Source organism: Limulus polyphemus, unplaced genomic scaffold (assembly GCF_000517525.1).
Source record: "Limulus polyphemus unplaced genomic scaffold, Limulus_polyphemus-2.1.2 Scaffold9891, whole genome shotgun sequence".
Classification (NCBI taxonomy): Eukaryota; Metazoa; Arthropoda; class Merostomata; order Xiphosura; family Limulidae; genus Limulus; species Limulus polyphemus.
Window position 1 is genome coordinate 1 of NW_013675501.1, and position 18,265 is coordinate 18,265.

The following is an 18,265-nucleotide window of genomic DNA, read 5'->3' on the forward strand; positions in this document are numbered from 1 at the left end:
AACATAGTTACCTTTCAGGGGTCAGTTCATTTTTTATACTTGAACATAGTTACCTTTCAGGGGTCAGTTCATTTTTTATACTTGAACATAGTTACCTTTCAGGGGTCAGTTCATTTTTTATACTTGAACATAGTTACCTTTCAGGGGTCAGTTCATTTTTTATACTTGGACATAGTTACCTTTCAGGGGTCAGCTCATTTTTTATACTTGAACATAGTTACCTTTCAGGGGTCAGCTCATTTTTTATACTTGGACGTTTCACAAGCTCTTCATATCTTTTGAATTCCTGCATAAGCTGAAATATACAAACATCTGTATTTTGTTCTTGTGCCTTATGGTTGTTACCCTTATCAGAAATCTTAAGATAACTTATAAAACACTAGAAATACTTTTTCAATAAATAAACTATTAATCAATCATTAATAATTAGTATTAACATCAGCACGATCTTTATAACAAATACATTCACCAAACTTTCACTGTAACATTTTAAACTATTTTTTCCTATATATACAGAGAACAGGTAAACATATCAAAGCTACAATTGTTACACCTAGGTTTGTATTGCACATGTAATTACATCATTGCTACAATTGTTACTTCTAGACTTGTATTACATGTGTAATTACATCAATATTACAACTGTTACATCTAGGTTTGTATTGCACATGTAATTACATCATTGCTACAATTGTTACATCTAGGTTTGTATTGCACATGTAATTACATCATTGCTACAATAACAATTGTTGTAATGATGTAATTACATGTGCAATACAAACCTAGATGTAACAATTGTAATACAAACCTAGATATAAGAATTATAGCAATGATGTAATTACGTGTTCAATACAAACCTAGATGTAACAATTGTTGTAATGATGTAATTATGTTTGCAATACAAACCTAGATGTAAGAATTGTAATTGTGATGTAATTACATGTGCAATACAAACCTAGACATAACAACATCTAGGTTTGTATTGCACATGTAATTACATCATTGCTACAATTGTTATGTCTAGGTTTGTATTACATATGTAATTACATCAGTATTACAATTGTTACATCTAGGTTTGTATTGCACATGTAATTACATCATTGCTACAATTGTTATGTCTAGATTTGTGTTACATATGTAATTACATCAGTATTACAATTGTTACATCTAGGTTTATATTACAATTGTTACATCTAGGTTTGTATTGCACACGTAATTACATCATTGCTACAATTGTTATGTCTAGGTTTGTATTACATATGTAATAACATCAGTATTACAATTGTTACATCTAGGTTTGTATTACACATGTAATTACATCACAATTACAATTGTTACATCTAGGTTTGTATTGCACACATAATTACATCATTGCTACAATTGTATTGCACACATAATTACATTACTGTTCCTTATAGATCCAAGATAACTTACCTGAAGTGCATTGTTTTGGATGGTGTGAAGATGAGATCTAAGTTTTTCAGCAACTCTGTGTTCAGCTGTTGCTAGTTCTCGTTCATGCTGTGCAACAGCTGTCTTCCAAAGAATGTCAGTGTATGGATTGTACTGAAGGGGATTAACTTTCTCAAAACCTTTGAAGGAATTATCCATATTTAAGTCTTTTTGCTCATTAATGTTAAGAAGTTTTGACAGCTGACTGTGAACTTTCCTCAGAGTCAGAATCTGAAAAAAATTAAAAAGTCTGTGTCAGAAATAAGATGTTCTCATAGCCTGGTTTTACTAAAGAAAAGTTTGTTATAAAATTTGTACAATTCAAAGTATAAAATTTTCAAAATATCTCACAATTAATTTTAAGATTTCTACTATATTTTGGCAACACCCAGTACTTACCCATTAAACAAAAACTGTCTACACATAACACTTTTATTTATGTATAAAGTTTCAATACATGTCACATGTTATTCAAACCCTTAAAATACCTTATGTTATTACATAAAAACCATAGAAACTGTTTACCAACCTCTTGTAATCTTTCTCCAAACCTGACAAGGTAGGTGGGAAAGTGTTATAGATGACCATATTAATTTTTTCTAATTTTTATATTCTGTGGTTTTGAAAGGGAATTTATTTAGTCTTCACATTCAGAAACAACTGAGTAAGTTAAATCTTTGGACCCAGCCATTTGTAGAAGTTGAAGAACACATTCAGTCTGGTATTGACATCTGTGATACCTGGCAGGATATATGTCAAAAACTCACCACTCTTTTCTGGCCTAATTTTGCTCCTCATCCATGGAATGGAGGGCCTTTTAAGATGATATAAATGTCTGTATTGATGTTAAATATGTCCATATTATACAGTCATCCCTAACACTAATATGGACTTATTTAACATCAATACAGACATTTATATCATCTATAGTCATCTATAACACTAATATGGACATATTTAACATCAATACAGACATTTATATCATCTATAGTCATCCCTAACACTAATATGGACATTTATAGCACCTAGACAGGCATCACTAACACCAATACAAACATTTATAACACCTATACAGACATCTATAACACCAATACAAACATCTATAACACCTATACAAACATCTATAACACCTATAAAAACATTGGTTCATATTAGTTTCAGCAGAAATGCAACTGGATAATTGAAAAAACCTAAAATTAATGTGAAAAGTTAAGTTTAAAATAATTTAACATATTATCTAAGTTAAAACTTACACATGAAAACAACAGGGCAAACCAGCTTGAAGCTTTAACTTTCATTGGGTAAGAACAATCAACATTCAACAAACACAAAGTACCTTAACAAGCACAATTAACTCTCAAGAGTATTTAAGTACACGGCCTATGAGAGTCAAACTTTCCAAATAAGGCCTTATAAATGTGTTAACAAAAAATATTCATGTTTGTTCGTAAATATGAAATGTTATTGTCCAAATTACATGAAAAATAACCCTAAAAAGAGTAGAGACCTAGGAAATATGGAATTTGTTCCATTTGAATATGAATAGTGAAATAAAGCTTACTTCAGTTTTTGTATTCGTTAATGATACACTAATATCAATGAAACACCACTTGAATAAGGTTTTATCAAATGTGTTTTACTGCTTTCTGAGCATTCATACACATACACCGTTATATCATTTGAAAAGCATTACATTTTAGTACAGCATTAAAAAGTCATAATAAAGTATGCCTATTAAAAGTAACGAAGCATTGTAAGAATTGGGAAAAGATCAATCTACGACTTAATTTTTATAATACTGGAGAGATAAAGGAAAACAAATTTATATAGCATCACATGGTACATGAAAAAATATTACATCATCAAAATGTTACATTCTTTTAGTGAACTGTCGCAAAAAAGTTAAATCAGCTTCAGTGTTACAGGGCTCAACACTTATAGAACACACACCAATGTTACAGGGCCTGACACTTATAAAAACATACACCAATCTTACAGGGCTTGACACTTATAAAACACACATCAATGTTAAACAGCCTGACACTTACAAAAACATACACCAATGTTATAGGGCTTGACGCTTATAAAACACACACTAATCTTACAGGGCTTGATACACACAGAACACACACCAATGTTACAGGGCCTGATACACACAGAACACACACCAATGTTACAGGGCCTGACACTTATAAAACACACACTAATCTTACAGGGCCTGATACACACAGAACACACACCAATGTTACAGGGCCTGGTATGTATAGAACACACACTAATATTACAGGGTCTGATAAACACAGAACACACACCAATCTTACAGGGCCTGATATACACAGAACACACACCAATGTTACAGGGCCCGACAATTACAAAAAAACATACAAAACCAATGTAACAAGTGGATGAAAAAAAATGCTACAGTTAACTATCAGATCATAATAAATATAATATTTATAACTAATAAATAGTGCTTTACTTACCAATAATATCCATTAAATGACTCATTCTACTCTGTTGGAAAGCTGGGGTGTATTCTTCTTGTTTCCAAACATCATCCAAAACACTGAAGGCCAACTCTAAGATGTCTAAACATTCCACCAAAGGAACCGTTTCCAGAGTTTCAAAACTTTTTTGTAAAGGTTCAAACAAGCTGTGGAAATGTGCAGACCTTTCTTTTTCTGCCCGACCAGGAGCTAGTCGTGCCCGGTCATTCCAGAAAGTGAACTCATCATTTGGTGACAGAATACCTGAAAATATAACCCAAGTAAAGGTTTACCAACAAAGCCATAAAAAGATGATCAATACATAGTTAAAATAACACGGCATTTTGAAGTTCAGTGTCTGCACGTCAAGCCTATAAAAAGACGAATTATCTTGCAAACACTATTTGAAGTTGGTGCTCATACATTCCACTTGGAGGAGTTATTTTCTTAAAACAGTCTTCCACAGGATGGAGTGCTAAAAAATGAATAGTTCAAAGTGTGTAGTTTTCTGCCTTTTTTTAAATAGCTTAAAGACTAAATACAATAGTCAGTGCGATATTATTTGCAAGTATGTTATTTATGGTCTTGTGTTACTCTTTGGCAGAAGATGCTGCCAAGCTAGTTTAATGTGTAAACCAAAGTTTGAGGATTTTTAAGTTTGCTGTTATAGGAAGTTTAATATTTCAACAAATTTATGTAGCTCAGTTATACAAGGTTATCTGAAAAACTTTTTACATTTATACCTGTGAATTTTTATGAGTCACAATGGACTTTACAACTAGTTTTAAATTGTGACCATGTTTTGTTGTGGATTATAAACTTTAATTATAATGGTATAAAGATCTGGCATTTTAGACTTTAGTCAAATTTAATAAAAACATAAGCCATCAAAAAATATTTCTTCTTTCATTCTGAATAGATACATACTTTGAAAAAGGGAACTATCCAATGGATTGTGATCTTTTTATGCTTTAGTTCAGCATTTGTCAACAAGTTTATGTATAATTAGTGGTGCAGTGAACATTTTTGGAGAGAAGTACCAAAAGTCCTTAAGTTCAGACTCAAGACTCTTGCAGCCCCCACGAAGTGAAGTGTTCTCTGCATCAATTAAACTGAAGATATTACAGTATATAATAGCACTTCAATAAGTATTGTAATAGTGCTTCTCAAACATAGTTACCGTCTCTCCAAGAACCACAACAAGTCATGCTTTATGGTTGGACACAATGTAAATACTAGCTCTCTCCAAGAACCACAACAAGTCATGCTTTATGGTTGGACCCAATGTAAATACTAGCTCTCTCCAAGAACCACAACAAGTCATGCTTTATGGTTGGACACAATGTAAATACTAGCTTCAAAGCATTACTGTCTCACAACTCACATTCTGCTATAAACAATATACATGCACAAAACTATCTGGTCCATATGACAACTCAATAGATGGATGGATCAATAGGTTTTTAAACTCCAGCTTAGAAAAACAGGAAAGAAATATTGATTCAAAAAAAGTAAAGAAATCAACTTCCTAAAATTGAGTCATGACACCACAGAACTCAAAATGTACTCATAAAAATAAGAACCAAAATTGTTTCATATGAGACAAAATAGAACTGATACACCATCTGGGGAAATAATGGAACTGACATACTGTCTGGGAAAAAATGAAACTGACACACCATCTGGGGAAAGAATGAAACTGATACATCATCTGTGAAAAAATGAAACTGACACACCATCTGGGGAAAGAATGGAACTGACACACCATCTGGGGAAAGAATGAAACTGATACATCATCTGGGGAAAGAATGGAACTGACACATCATCTGGGGAAAGAATGGAACTGACACATCATCTGGGGAAAGAATGGAACTGACACATCATCTGGGGAAAGAATGGAACTGACACACCATCTGGGGACAGAATGTAGCTTATACACTATCTGGGGACCGAATGGAACTGACACACCATCTGGAGAAAAAATGGAACTGACACACCATCTCTTCAGACAGAAACAACTAAAACATTCCAGATGCAAGTGAAGATAACAGGCACACAGTGATGTACATTTTCCCCAATGGCTTTCCTTTCAAGACAAGTTCACTGATCTGTGGACACGTACTTTAACAAGTAAATTTCCACATCATAGAGAACCAACAAGCCCCACTAATCCCTTCTGTATAAAAAAAGGAGATATCTTCCCCAGTGATGCTTATTATAGAGATTGGAGTATTAGCAATCATAGTGCAGGAACAGAAGGTGATAACTATACTTCTACTGTCATCAGTATGTAGGTTTCTTGATGGTTAGTCTGATCTTGTGATTTTTAACATCCATGAAGAAAAGAGAAAAGTTCAATGTTAACTGACCCCACTCACCATACAAAGGAACTTCCTATATCATTAAATTATCAACCTCATATCAAAGAAAATGCAGCAATGCCATGGTTTTGTGGGCACTGTACTCAAATACCACAAGCACCAATCCAACCATCCACTGCTGGCAATCACTTGAACTTAGCCACAATTTACCAACTGACTAAACCTAAATGAGCTACCTGAGAGTCTTCCATCTACAGGTTTCTAAAACCAAAAGTAATTTGTTATGGTGACCCAGGCATAACAATCTTCTCATCACATGTAGCAAGCATACGAGTAGATGTTTGGATCCCAAACTGTATAGGCAGACCTTTTACTGAGAGGTACCCTCATTTCACACAAAGACTACCAAAACCTTTCAGACGAAGAGATAAAAATTGAAATACAACACCATCCACTCACACAAAAATAATCAAAACTATTTATGAGGGAAGAGAGAGAATGGAACTAGCACCCCATCTTTTCACAAAGAGACCACCTAAACTTTTTCATAGTCAGAGGTTGGAATCTCTTCACTCAAACACCATCAAAACTTTCTGGTCAGTATGTTTCTGAATATATTAAGTTTGTTGGCATCCTTTTCTAAATTATGGGATGATCAGAATGAAAAAAAACTACATTATACAAACTACATAAAATGTATTTCTTAATTACCAAACATGAAAATAACTACATTATACAAACTACATAAAATGTATTTCTTATACCAAACATGAAAATAACTACATTATACAAACTACATAAAATGTATTTCTTAATTACCAAGCATTTTTTATCCTGACTGTGTTTTTTACAATCATGGAACAGTTAGGTATATTCTTGGCTGTCCAAACAATGGTCTAAGGTCAGCTGGTGTTGCTTCCTACTTTAGGTGTATTTTTGACGGTCCAAACAGTGGTGCCAGGTCAGCTGGTGTTGCTTCCTACTTAAGGTGTATTTATGACTGTCCAAACAATGGTGTCAGGTCAGCTGGTGTTTCTTCCTACTTTAGGTGTATTTTTGACTGTCCAAACAGTGGTGCCAGGTCAGTGGGTATTGCTTCCTACTTTAAGTGTATTTCTGACTGTCCTAACAGTTGTGTCAAGTCAGCTGGTGTTGTTTCCTATTTTAGAACAGCTTACATGTACCATAATAACTGATAATTAACCATAAGGCAGCATACATGTACCATCATGACTGACAAGTTAACCATAAGGCACCATACATGTACCATAATAACTGACAAGTTAACCATAAGGCAGCATACATGTACCATAATGACTGACAAGTTAACCATAAGGCAGCATACATGTACCATAATAACTGACAAGTTAACCATAAGACAGCATACATGTACCATAATAACTGATAATTAACCATAAGACAGCATACATGTACCATAATGACTGACAAGTTAACCACAAGGCAGCATACATGTACCATAATAACAGACAAGTTAACCATAAGGCAGCATACATGTACCATAATAACTGACAAGTTAACCATAAGACAGCATACATGTACCATATTAACTGATAATTAACCATAAGGCAGCATACATGTACCATAATAACAGACAAGTTAACCATAAGGCACCATACATGTACCATAATAACTGACAAGTTAACCACAGAAACAAGTACCTGCTAAGTTATTTTCTTCTCTTTCACCAACTTCAAGATCAGCTTTGTCACTCTTTCTCACCATACTGCCAAGACCTGCTTCAAGTTCACCAAGCAGACTCTGAAGTTTAGGATTAAAACTCGGACTCCAGCGTTCATTTTTTAAAAGTACAGGAGCAAATATCTTCTGGACTGAGTGATAAAGAGCTGTTATGGGAGAGTCTATCATTGAAGTGATGAAAATATTGGAATGTAAATTGTCTGGTGTGATCACATCTGGTCGGATTTTGAAGAAGATTAAAATTCGATCATCTGTTCCTTTAGGTTCAACCTAAATTACAAATAAAATTTCTTTCATAATACACATACATTTGACAAACACAAGTACAAAATCAAGTTGTAAGGAAAATCAATCATTCAAGAAAATATTATGTAATTTAAAATCAACCAATGCACAAAATGAAAGCCGTTAAAATATAGTATTTCATGTATCTAATACTTTTCTTTTATATTTAACTAAAAATTTTAAAATTCAACTTACAAGTAAATCAGTAATAATTTGCAGGTAATGAGCTTATCATTTCATAGCAGTGAATCTGAGGAATGGACTTAGTGTTATAGTGGTGTAGCTAATGGATAGATTGATTGTTTCATAACTGTGTAGCTGAGGAATGGACTTGTTGTTATATAGTCTGTAGCTAAGGGATAGACTTGCTGTTATGTAGTCTGTAGCTAAAGGATAGACTTATAGCTTGAGAGTATTATAGTTGAGAAATGGCCTAGAAATTTCATAGTGGTACAGCTGCCAAATGGACTGATAATTTCATAATGATGTGGCTGAGCAATGGAGTGAGTATCATAGTTGTATAGTTGAGGGAATGGACTAACAGTTTCAGAGATGTGGCTGAGGAACAGAGTGAGTATCATAGTTGTATAGTTGAGGGAATGGACTAACAATTTCAGAGATGTGGCTGAGGAACGGATTGAGTATCATAGTTGTATAGTTGAGAGAATGGACTAACAGTTTCAGAGATGTGGCTGATGAACGGAGTGGATATCATAGTTATATTGTTGAGGGAATGGACTAACAATGTAAAGGCTGCTCAAACAATTAGGAGATCTCAGGGGTTCAGCAGACCACTTACATGTAGTGTAGTTAGGGCAACAAGTCAAGCTGTACAATATGTAAGAAATACTCACATGATGTATTTACCAGAATATGCATGTGCAGGGATAAATCACCCCAGACCTGCATCCCAAGGAGAACTCAAGACCCATCTGGCATATCTCAACCTCTTGAAATGGTCTTGTTCTTAATATTAAGAGCAGCCTATACTACACTTACAGGTAGACACCTCTGCACTACTTCCAGTCAAAGAGTTCATCCACTTTGTCTCATGACAGTGAGATTACACTTGGTACTGAAGGAGTAAGGGGCAGCCTATACTACACTTACAGGTAGACACCTCTGCACTACTTCCAGTCAAAGAGTTCATCCACTTAGTCTCATGACAGTGAGATTACACTTGGTACTGAAGGAGTAAGGGTTCTCATACTCAACTAGAAGAGATCAGGAGGGAAGGATCAGGAGTTGTGTAGGAGAAAAAGTATCGAACTGATAGACTATGCAATGGTTACCACAAACAGGGATAGCAGGAGATGGCCATATGTTAAGGCAGGATAACGTGTCAGACATGATTAGCTGATAAAACCACCTTGGTGGGAGTCGGAAGAAGACTAGTTAACTGTACTAAAAATAGATTGGGTGAGAGAAAGAAAAAAATATTACTAATGGAATACAGTCATACTGAACCTTTGTTCCTTGTGGTATTCCTCAGGGGTCACAAAAAATGTTACTAATGGAATACAGTCAAACTGAACCTTTGTTCCTTGTGGTATTCCTCAGGGGTCACAAAAAATGTGACTAATGGAATACAGTCAAACTGAACCTTTGTTCCTTATGGTATTCCTCAGAGATCACAAAAAATGTTACTAATGGAATACAATCAAACTGGATCTTTGTTCCTTGTGGTATGACTCGGGAGTCATAAAAAATGTGACTAATAGAATACAGTCAAACTGAACCTTTGTTCCTTGTGGTATGCCTCAGGAGTCACAAAAAATATTACTAATGGAATACAGTCAAACTGAACCTTTGTTCCTTGCGGTATTCCTCAGAGGTCAGTGCTTGGGCCTTTGCTTTTTCTTTCTTACACAAGTGATACTGATAGAGGCATAATTAGTAAATTAGTACAGCCTGCTGATGACATTAAGTTCTTGTATAGGAGCTGAACAAACACTCGGCTAATTACCTTTAATTATAGTAATTATAAGGAAATTCATTTAGGTTCTGATCAAACCAAGCTACATACACAGCTCAGAAATAAATATCAACTAATTAAGCATTATTTGACAAGTCTTGCTGTATGTATAACCCCAGTAAGGTTCAGCAAGCTTAGAAGATTAAGGTAATCCTAACTCCATATACTAAGTGGTCAGAGGGATTGAAATGGTCTCTGACTGTTTGTGTTGAATTCTGACAAGAGAACCAAGTTTAAGATTTGTTAGACTATCAGACCAAACTCCTACTAACACAGCTTTATTTTCCTAACATGGAGATTATATTGTGGAATAAGTTGTCATCATCAATGGTGGAGGATAGCATCTTACAGAGGTAGAAGCTAGCATTGTACAATGGTGGAGGATAGCATCTTACAGAGGAGGAAGCTAGCATCGTACAATGGTGGAGGCTAGCATCATCAATGGTGGAGGATAGCATCTTACAGAGGTGTAGCATCATACAATAGTGGAGGCTAGCATCGTACAATAGTGGAGACTAGCATCTTACATTGGTGGAGGCTAGCATCTTACATTGGTGGAGGCTAGCATCGTACAATAGTGGAGGCTAGCATCATACAATAGTGGAGGCTAGCATCATACAATGGTGGAGGATAGTATCATACAATGGTGGAGGATAGTATCATACAATGGTGGAGGCTAGCATCATACAATGGTAGAGGCTAACATCATACAATGGTGGAGGATAGTATCATACAATGGTGGAGGATAGCATTGTACAATAGTGGAGGCTAGCATCGTACAATGGTAGAGGATAGTATCGTACAATGGTGGAGGCTAGCATCATACAATGGTAGAGGATAGTATCATACAATGGTAGAGGCTAGCATCATACAATGGTGGAGGATAGTATCATACAATGGTAGAGGCTAGCATTATACAATGGTGGAGGATAGCATCTTACAAGAGTTTAAGAAGGGAATCAATGATTTCCTGAAAATAAAGGATGGGTTTCATTTTCTTGAGGGGGTGTATGTAGGGACACCTTTGAAAGACCAAATGATCCCCTTCTATTCCTATGTTATGTCATTATTCCTTTAGTTCGATAAATTGTCTAGTAAACCTTTTTTACTTTCATTGTATTTAATTTTTGCTCTAATTGTCTCCATTCATTGTATTTGTGAAGATCAGTCTTAAACATGCTGTTTTAAAGGCTAATTTGTTAATTATAGCAAACTTTAAAAAGATCCATGCAGGCTAAACTACTGATAATTAGAACATAAAACAAAAATTGTTGTCCTCTTCCTATATATTTGCTTATTTTCAAGTGTAAACAGAGGTCAAAGTCCAATGTCTTACATCTGTACTAATACAATTACTTTCAAAACTTTCTGATGGAGATAACACCATATATCAGACAAGGAGAAAAACTTTACCAAGAATAGGTTACTTCATTTAAATGTCAAAAAACAAACAAAATAGTTTATGTTCTTCTTACCTTATTCATGAAATATATTTCTTTTTCATCCTTCTGTCCCTCTACTTGTGTACTTAAAATATGACAATCTTGTTCATCTAAAAAATTATTCAACTCTTTAGCATTAAAAAGTTGATTCAATGTGTTTTCATCCATCGACAGGGAGAAAAAATCCCCTATAGATGTTAAAATAAAATCTTTCCTACTGTCACCGCTTGGCATCTTTCTTTGTGGTAGTAATGGACGGATTGTTACAAAACTCTGGTTCAATGTTTTTGGTTCAGTTATTAACTAACAGGTGCAACATTCCAAGTTTCTTCATTTATTTCTAAAAAAAAATTCTAAAATAAGTAAAAATTTCTTTCATTATTCACATAATCATGATGAAACCTACTTTGAAGTTAATGGAAAGATATTTCAATATAAATTTCTACAGTACTGCAATGTTTTTGTGTGGATAAATATATTTTTGTAAGAAGACAGAAAAAAATCACTGTTCAGATTAAAAAATCTAATCTACAAAAAGTGGTGAATATTGATAAAAAGCAAGATTCTGAAATAACTTACCAAAAAAGTATGTCTATCTATAACTACATTTAAATTTAGATTCTAATAATAAAGCCACATTAGATACACCTTTAAATTCCTAACTTACTATTAAGTGACCTAAAATTCATGCAACTGACTGGCTTGCCACAGATCTTGTTTTATAATCTTTATCTAATGCAGCAATTTCTAGTCATAGAAATTAAATATTAGTCAAATAATAAACACTTCACTTTAGGTTAGGATCTCATAATAAATCTTAAATAATGTACATCTCTGTTCAATGTCTGAGCAACTTTTAAACTTCTGCCAAGATATCACATAAAGTAACATCATCATCATTAAAAGAGGTAGAAGAGGATGACCAATTGGAATGAATGGACAATTCATGAATTATACTATCTTCCACCTCAGGTGGACTCTTGGAACTGCAGTGTTCATGTCTGTCTGTCTGTAATCTCTATACACATATTATGTAGAGGATGTGTTGTGCCTTTCTCTGATGACAAGTTGAAGACTGTGTGAAGATGGATAGTCTGGGAACTATCTTGAGTCATTGAAGATGTAGTGTTTCCAAAACTAAAAAAGGATTATATTAGCCTGGTCAATGAACGACTCCATTTGCCACTTTCACAACTCCAACCCCCACCCTGTTACTAGGCAATTTAGTAAAATTTTTGTCAGATGCAATTTCAGGGTACTCTACATTGATGTGAAACCGGTGTTTCATAAAAAAACCTAAAATTGTTCAAAACAGTACAGAAAATACAATATACCTGTAAATACTCCTAATCATTAGAGTGGATGATAACTGGAGTAATCAAGTGAGATATAAAAGTTGTCATTCAAGGGTTAAATAACTGTCCCATCTGGTCAGGCAAGTTACTCTTTGTGATATTATGAAAAACTATAAATAAAGAAACAATTTTCTCTGATTATTACAGAGAAAAGATGGAGTAATTAAATGACGTGGCATTTTGTGTTATTTAAGTACACCATCCAGGCAAAAATATGCTTGTCTGGAGAGTTTTTTGTTATAACAAAAAATCTATAATAGATTTGGAAATAATTCTCTCAATAACTCACATTATTGCATGTGAGAGTGTGAGTAATTTAATGACACAGATGTTATTTAAAGTCATTTAAGCACCCTAGATATGTTCATCCACCTTTCACAGAGACACATTCAATGTCGAAAACCTAGGACTTGGCTAACAATATGTCAACAGTGAAGAGTCAGAATTCAACTACTTTTGTGTTTCTATTATTCTTTAAACATCAGTATTTAACTTCAAGGTGAAAGAACCTCATCAATAGGATAGACTTAACATAAGAATTTGCAAAGTTTAAGCTTAAATTTAAAGACTATAACTGGTATAAGGTAGCACAAAATTACTCTACTTTTGTTTCTTCAATATGATGAAGAAAAAAGCAGAACAGACACTGAATTTTCAACTAACTTTTCATACATTATTTACTTGCACTGCCTATCAAAATACAAAATTACAATAATATTAATACGTATAAAATATAACTAATGCATATTTTCAGAAGTATTATAAATCATAATAGTGCCACAACTTGTATTATAACATTACTAGTTACAATGTAAAATTAAATCATAACGTCCAGTTTTACATCTTATAAATTAACAATAATATTAACACTAATAATAATAGTGATACTCATTGTCATAGCAATAAATAACAATATTTTACATACATTAATTAACACGTTAGTAGTACTACTAGTAGTATTACTATTTACTAATATAAACAATGTCATTGTGACAACTTGACATACGTTTTCGTGTTACTATTAATATTATACTATTATTTTTATAGAGACATACTGGAATTTCGTTTAACTGTTTACATAATATTATATAAATTACAAAATTATTAGTTTACGAGTTCATGGTATTAACTGACATTTCAATTCCGGTGGCTCTGTTAAACCCTAAACAGTACGGCACAATTTTTCTGAATGGAATCTCAAACTAAACACATGAAGAGCGCATGCGTTAAATATTATTTGAATAGTGGTGTATCGCCTTTTTTTTCAAACGTATATCGGCGAATATTTTAAATATATACGCTTATAAGTAATAATTAGTAGCAATAAAAGCAATGTTTCTATGATAAGATGCTAGCCAAAAAAGCCTAAGATTTAATCATCACTAACAATTTTTCGCCATTAATATTTCAAGCAAATGTTTTCTAAAACGTATCGTGGAAACTTTTACCACATCTGAAACTCAGAACAACGCTAGATTTCTATAGTGAACACAAGCTATAGTTTCATCGTTGTAAAAATCGTTCTAAATAACATACAAAAATATAAACAAACTTAGTTGTCTTTGTTTTAGAAACTTTTCCCAAAAGTTTGTTTTTTGTTTGTTTTTGGAATTTCGCGCAAAGCTACACGAGGGCTATCTGCGCTAGCCGTCCCTAATTTAGCAATGTAAGGCAGCTAGTCATCACCACCCACCGCCAACTCTTGGGCTACTCTTTTACCAACGAATAGTGGGATTGACCGTCACATTATAACACCCCCACGGCTGAAAGGGCGAGCATGTTTGGTGGGATGCTGATTCGAACCCGCGACCCTCAGATTGTGAGTCGAGCGCCTTATCCACCTGGCCATGCCGGGCACCTTTTCCCAAAAGAGTCACAAGAATTATTTGGTTTGGCAAGGGTCGGGCATGGCCAAGAGTTAACGTGTCTGTATCATCAGTCTGTGATTTCAAAATTCATGACCCGTTTCCACCAAAAACGCGCTCCTCACTTTAGAGTCAAAGGTGTTTGTTGTTGTTGTTGTTGCTGCTGCTGCTGCACTATGGACTATCTGTGCTGTTCCCACTACGAGTATCAAAACTCATTTTTTTGCGGTGTTAGCCCTTACACTTACCAGTGAGTTACTGGTGTGAAATGTTATAAGAGTTAACAGTGAAGTCTTGCTATTCAATAAGACAAAAGTTGGCTAACTTCTTTCCCTATAGAATGCTAGCTTAAATTATGGTATGCAAGCTGCGTTGAGCATAGATCAGTGGTGAATCTTACGGAACCAGGAGTATCCTGATAACATAAACATACTCTACAATGGAACTTGAGGTCCAGTAGAGGTACATAAAGCACCTCGCTATTCTGTAAACTTGGATCAGGGTTTACCACTCGTCAGAGTTCCGAGGTCCTGAGATCCCCTACCATGCTCTGAGAATGATGGTAAGGATGTCTCGGTCAGGTGATAACATGGAAGTCGGGAAGCAAAGTAAAACAGATCATTCCATCAACATTTAAAGGCACAGAAAAGGAAGATTTAGAATATTTCCTGGATCTTTCCATGGAATGGCTGAGCTCTAAAACAAGCAGCTACAAGGTCTGGTTTTGAGTTTAGACAGTTTGATCCTAGACTCCATTGAGTTTGAATGAAGAGCAATTATGGGACTGTAAGACAGTCATTACCAAGTGATGTCCTGAGGTTCGACATAATGGAAAAAATAACAATCCATCCGGCTCGAAAGAAGAGTACCACTGGAAAAACAAAACAAAAAACTTGATAATTTTTTGTGAATGAATTGCACTAGTTGTATAGTAAACCCAACCCCGCAATAGCTTCAGAACATCATGAAGATACCAATTACCTGGGTATAGAATATCTTCTCTCTCTTACTGACGCAGTTTCTGTCATGATATGTATGAATTGATAATAGTTCCAATAGACAGAGATACCTATAGTAGCAGCTGCAGTGACTCTATCATCCTGCAAGGGAGGAGTGAAGCATGGGTTTCAGCTATGGAACTTCCCCTACTTAGATGAGCAGCAAGGTAGAAAAAGCTGTCAGTTTTTACCAAGAATGCAACAGGTTCAGGATAACATGTGGTATTGGAATATAACATAGATTTCTATTTTTCTGTAGTACTATTATTTTATTCCGAATTTGTTCTTTGTTCTGAATATGTGCAGGGTTTATATCATCAGTCATGAAAACCATTAAGTTGATTTTTCTTCAAGTTAACTTTGTTCTTTTCTCATTTTCGACGTTGGTAATACCTATTACTGCCTGTGGAAAATATTGCTTTAAAGAGGCCTTGTATCAGGAAGTTGATAGTCGTGGGGTATATCTATATATTATGCCCCACCTATGTGTAATGAGGACGAATAGTCGTATTGTAAACGTGCCGTGCTGAATAATTGCAAGGTTTCCTCAAATCTAAGAAAATTTGCATTAGAAAGTTTGTTGTTATAGAAACATCTCAAAGAAGTGGCTGTGAATCATCATGTATGTAAGTTCACAGATTTTGTTTTTCTTAATAAATAAATATTGTTTACATTTGTATTATACATAATGTTCAGTCTGTTTATTTCTTAGCTAAAACTTAATCAGATATTTGTATCATATCTTGAGCACATTTCTTGTTTAGCAGACTTATCTAATACAGCTCTCAAGTAAATTCAGTTATAATTATACCACAAAGTGGATAAAAAACAAAAACATTAGTACCATGAATACAGGGTATTGGTTAGTGTGGACTTTCCTGATAGCTATTGAAGTGCGTACCGCCCTTAGCTTGAAATATTTGATTATCATTTAATTAAAAAAGACTCATTTGTTTGAGAATGTGGCATTTTCAACATTAAGAAGGAGATTATCACCAGAGGAAAATGATCGTATGAGAGAGTAGTTGCATTTAGAAGAAGTCCTCTCTTGGAAGTTGGACTATTACCATTGCTTCAAAGGTCCATGAGTGCGATTTCACTTAATCCCACAACTCAGGAGGAAGTACGCCTATATAATTAATATTTAGAGATTTCCCATAGAGAATGGGCCTTGGTGAGAGTAGAACATTGTCCGAGGGCCACCAGGGGGTTGTGTCATCTGGAGAGTTTGAGACTGTCTGGGGAGGTTTTAACAGCCTTTTCAGACCAATGGCAACCAGAATAGTTGCTCCTCAGCTCCAAATGAAACTCCACAGTAATATAAAAAGATTGGAGGCCTCTAGCCAACAGGGAAGATACGGAATGTATAGTGAAACATGAGGCAATGGTGACTATCCATGAGCTGCAAGATATACTGCTGATGTCAAAGTGATCCATTAAAGAGTGTGGGGTTTTATAGAGTTTATAGACGAACAGCCAAGCATACTTCCATTCTTAGTTCAGGATCCTCACAACAGTGGGCCACCTGAATATTCCTAAGCTGCAGTCCTGACGCTATTGAGTTCTTCTCAATCAGTGATAATCAGGAGAACAGAACTTTTGGTTGAAAGCATGGATCCTCATGACCAAAGCCAAATAAATCACTCCTCTGAGATTTAGAGACACGTTGATGGAAGACTAGGACAAGTTTCTGAAGCATTTCAGGCACATCAATACCTGATACTGAATCTATTTATTGTGTTTGTATATTTCCTTTTTTACACGTTTTCACAAAATGTGTTTATTTTATATTATTGTGTTTGTAAATTTACTTTTTTACACGTTTTCACAAAATGTGTTTATTTTATATTATTGTGTTTGTATATTTCCTTTTTTACACGTTTTCACGAAATGTGTTTATTTTATATTATTGTGTTTGTAAATTTACTTTTTTTACACGTTTTCACAAAATGTGTTTATTTTATATTATTGTGTTTGTATATTTCCTTTTTGCATGTTTTCACCAAATGTGCTTATTTTATTGTGTTTGCTTCGTTACCAACTTTCAATTCATTACCAATATAATATTTTGTGTATTTATGGTTGAGTAGACGGTTCTGTGCATAGAATAATTAAGAGATATTGTTCACATCGATCGAACTTTATAGCAGAAATTCAACAGTAGAAGATTCGGCTTTTTGATGTGCCATAACTGAAAATCGCATACGTTTTATCAGAACAAAGTTACCATGACAACTGCTATATTATTGACAGATGTGTATATAGACATACAAGTTATTGATGGTGGAAGGAAATGAAGAGCTTTTACTAACTGTTTTATATAAAATTTATTACTATATTACTGATTCAGAAAAGTCTTAACCGACG

The 18,265-nt window shown here is 34.4% G+C and overlaps 2 protein-coding genes across 2 annotated transcripts; both read right to left on the reverse strand.

Annotated features, from left to right (window-relative positions):
- Positions 1-9: 9 nt before the first annotated feature.
- Positions 10-2,016, reverse strand: LOC111083509 (cytoplasmic dynein 2 heavy chain 1-like). Its single transcript, XM_022380078.1, has 3 exons — positions 1,982-2,016; positions 1,435-1,683; positions 10-295 (listed from the first exon to the last, which is right to left on the reverse strand). Exons 2-3 carry the CDS (start codon positions 1,609-1,611, stop codon positions 218-220), a joined length of 255 nt encoding a protein of 84 aa, XP_022235786.1. The 5' UTR covers positions 1,612-1,683; positions 1,982-2,016; the 3' UTR covers positions 10-217.
- Positions 1,654-14,234, reverse strand: LOC111083508 (cytoplasmic dynein 2 heavy chain 1-like). The gene is made up of 5 exons (XM_022380077.1): positions 14,170-14,234; positions 11,714-12,020; positions 7,939-8,248; positions 3,914-4,202; positions 1,654-1,664 (listed from the first exon to the last, which is right to left on the reverse strand). Exons 2-4 carry the CDS (start codon positions 11,912-11,914, stop codon positions 3,928-3,930), a joined length of 786 nt encoding a protein of 261 aa, XP_022235785.1. The 5' UTR covers positions 11,915-12,020; positions 14,170-14,234; the 3' UTR covers positions 1,654-1,664; positions 3,914-3,927.
- Positions 14,235-18,265: the final 4,031 nt, after the last annotated feature.

What these genes read in the sequence shown, in the direction of transcription:
- LOC111083509 (XM_022380078.1), bottom strand. Translation starts at nt 1,611, where the DNA reads ATGGATAATTCCTTCAAAGGTTTTGAGAAAGTTAATCCCCTTCAGTAC. An exon ending in TCCAAAACAATGCACTTCAG is followed by an intron (nt 296 to 1,434) that starts GTAAGTTATCTT and finishes TGTATATTTCAG; the next exon opens with CTTATGCAGGAATTCAAAAG.
- LOC111083508 (XM_022380077.1), bottom strand. Translation starts at nt 11,914, where the DNA reads ATGCCAAGCGGTGACAGTAGGAAAGATTTTATTTTAACATCTATAGGG. An exon ending in AAATATATTTCATGAATAAG is followed by an intron (nt 8,249 to 11,713) that starts GTAAGAAGAACA and finishes TTTGTAATTTAG; the next exon opens with GTTGAACCTAAAGGAACAGA. An exon ending in AGAAGAAAATAACTTAGCAG is followed by an intron (nt 4,203 to 7,938) that starts GTACTTGTTTCT and finishes TTATATTTTCAG; the next exon opens with GTATTCTGTCACCAAATGAT.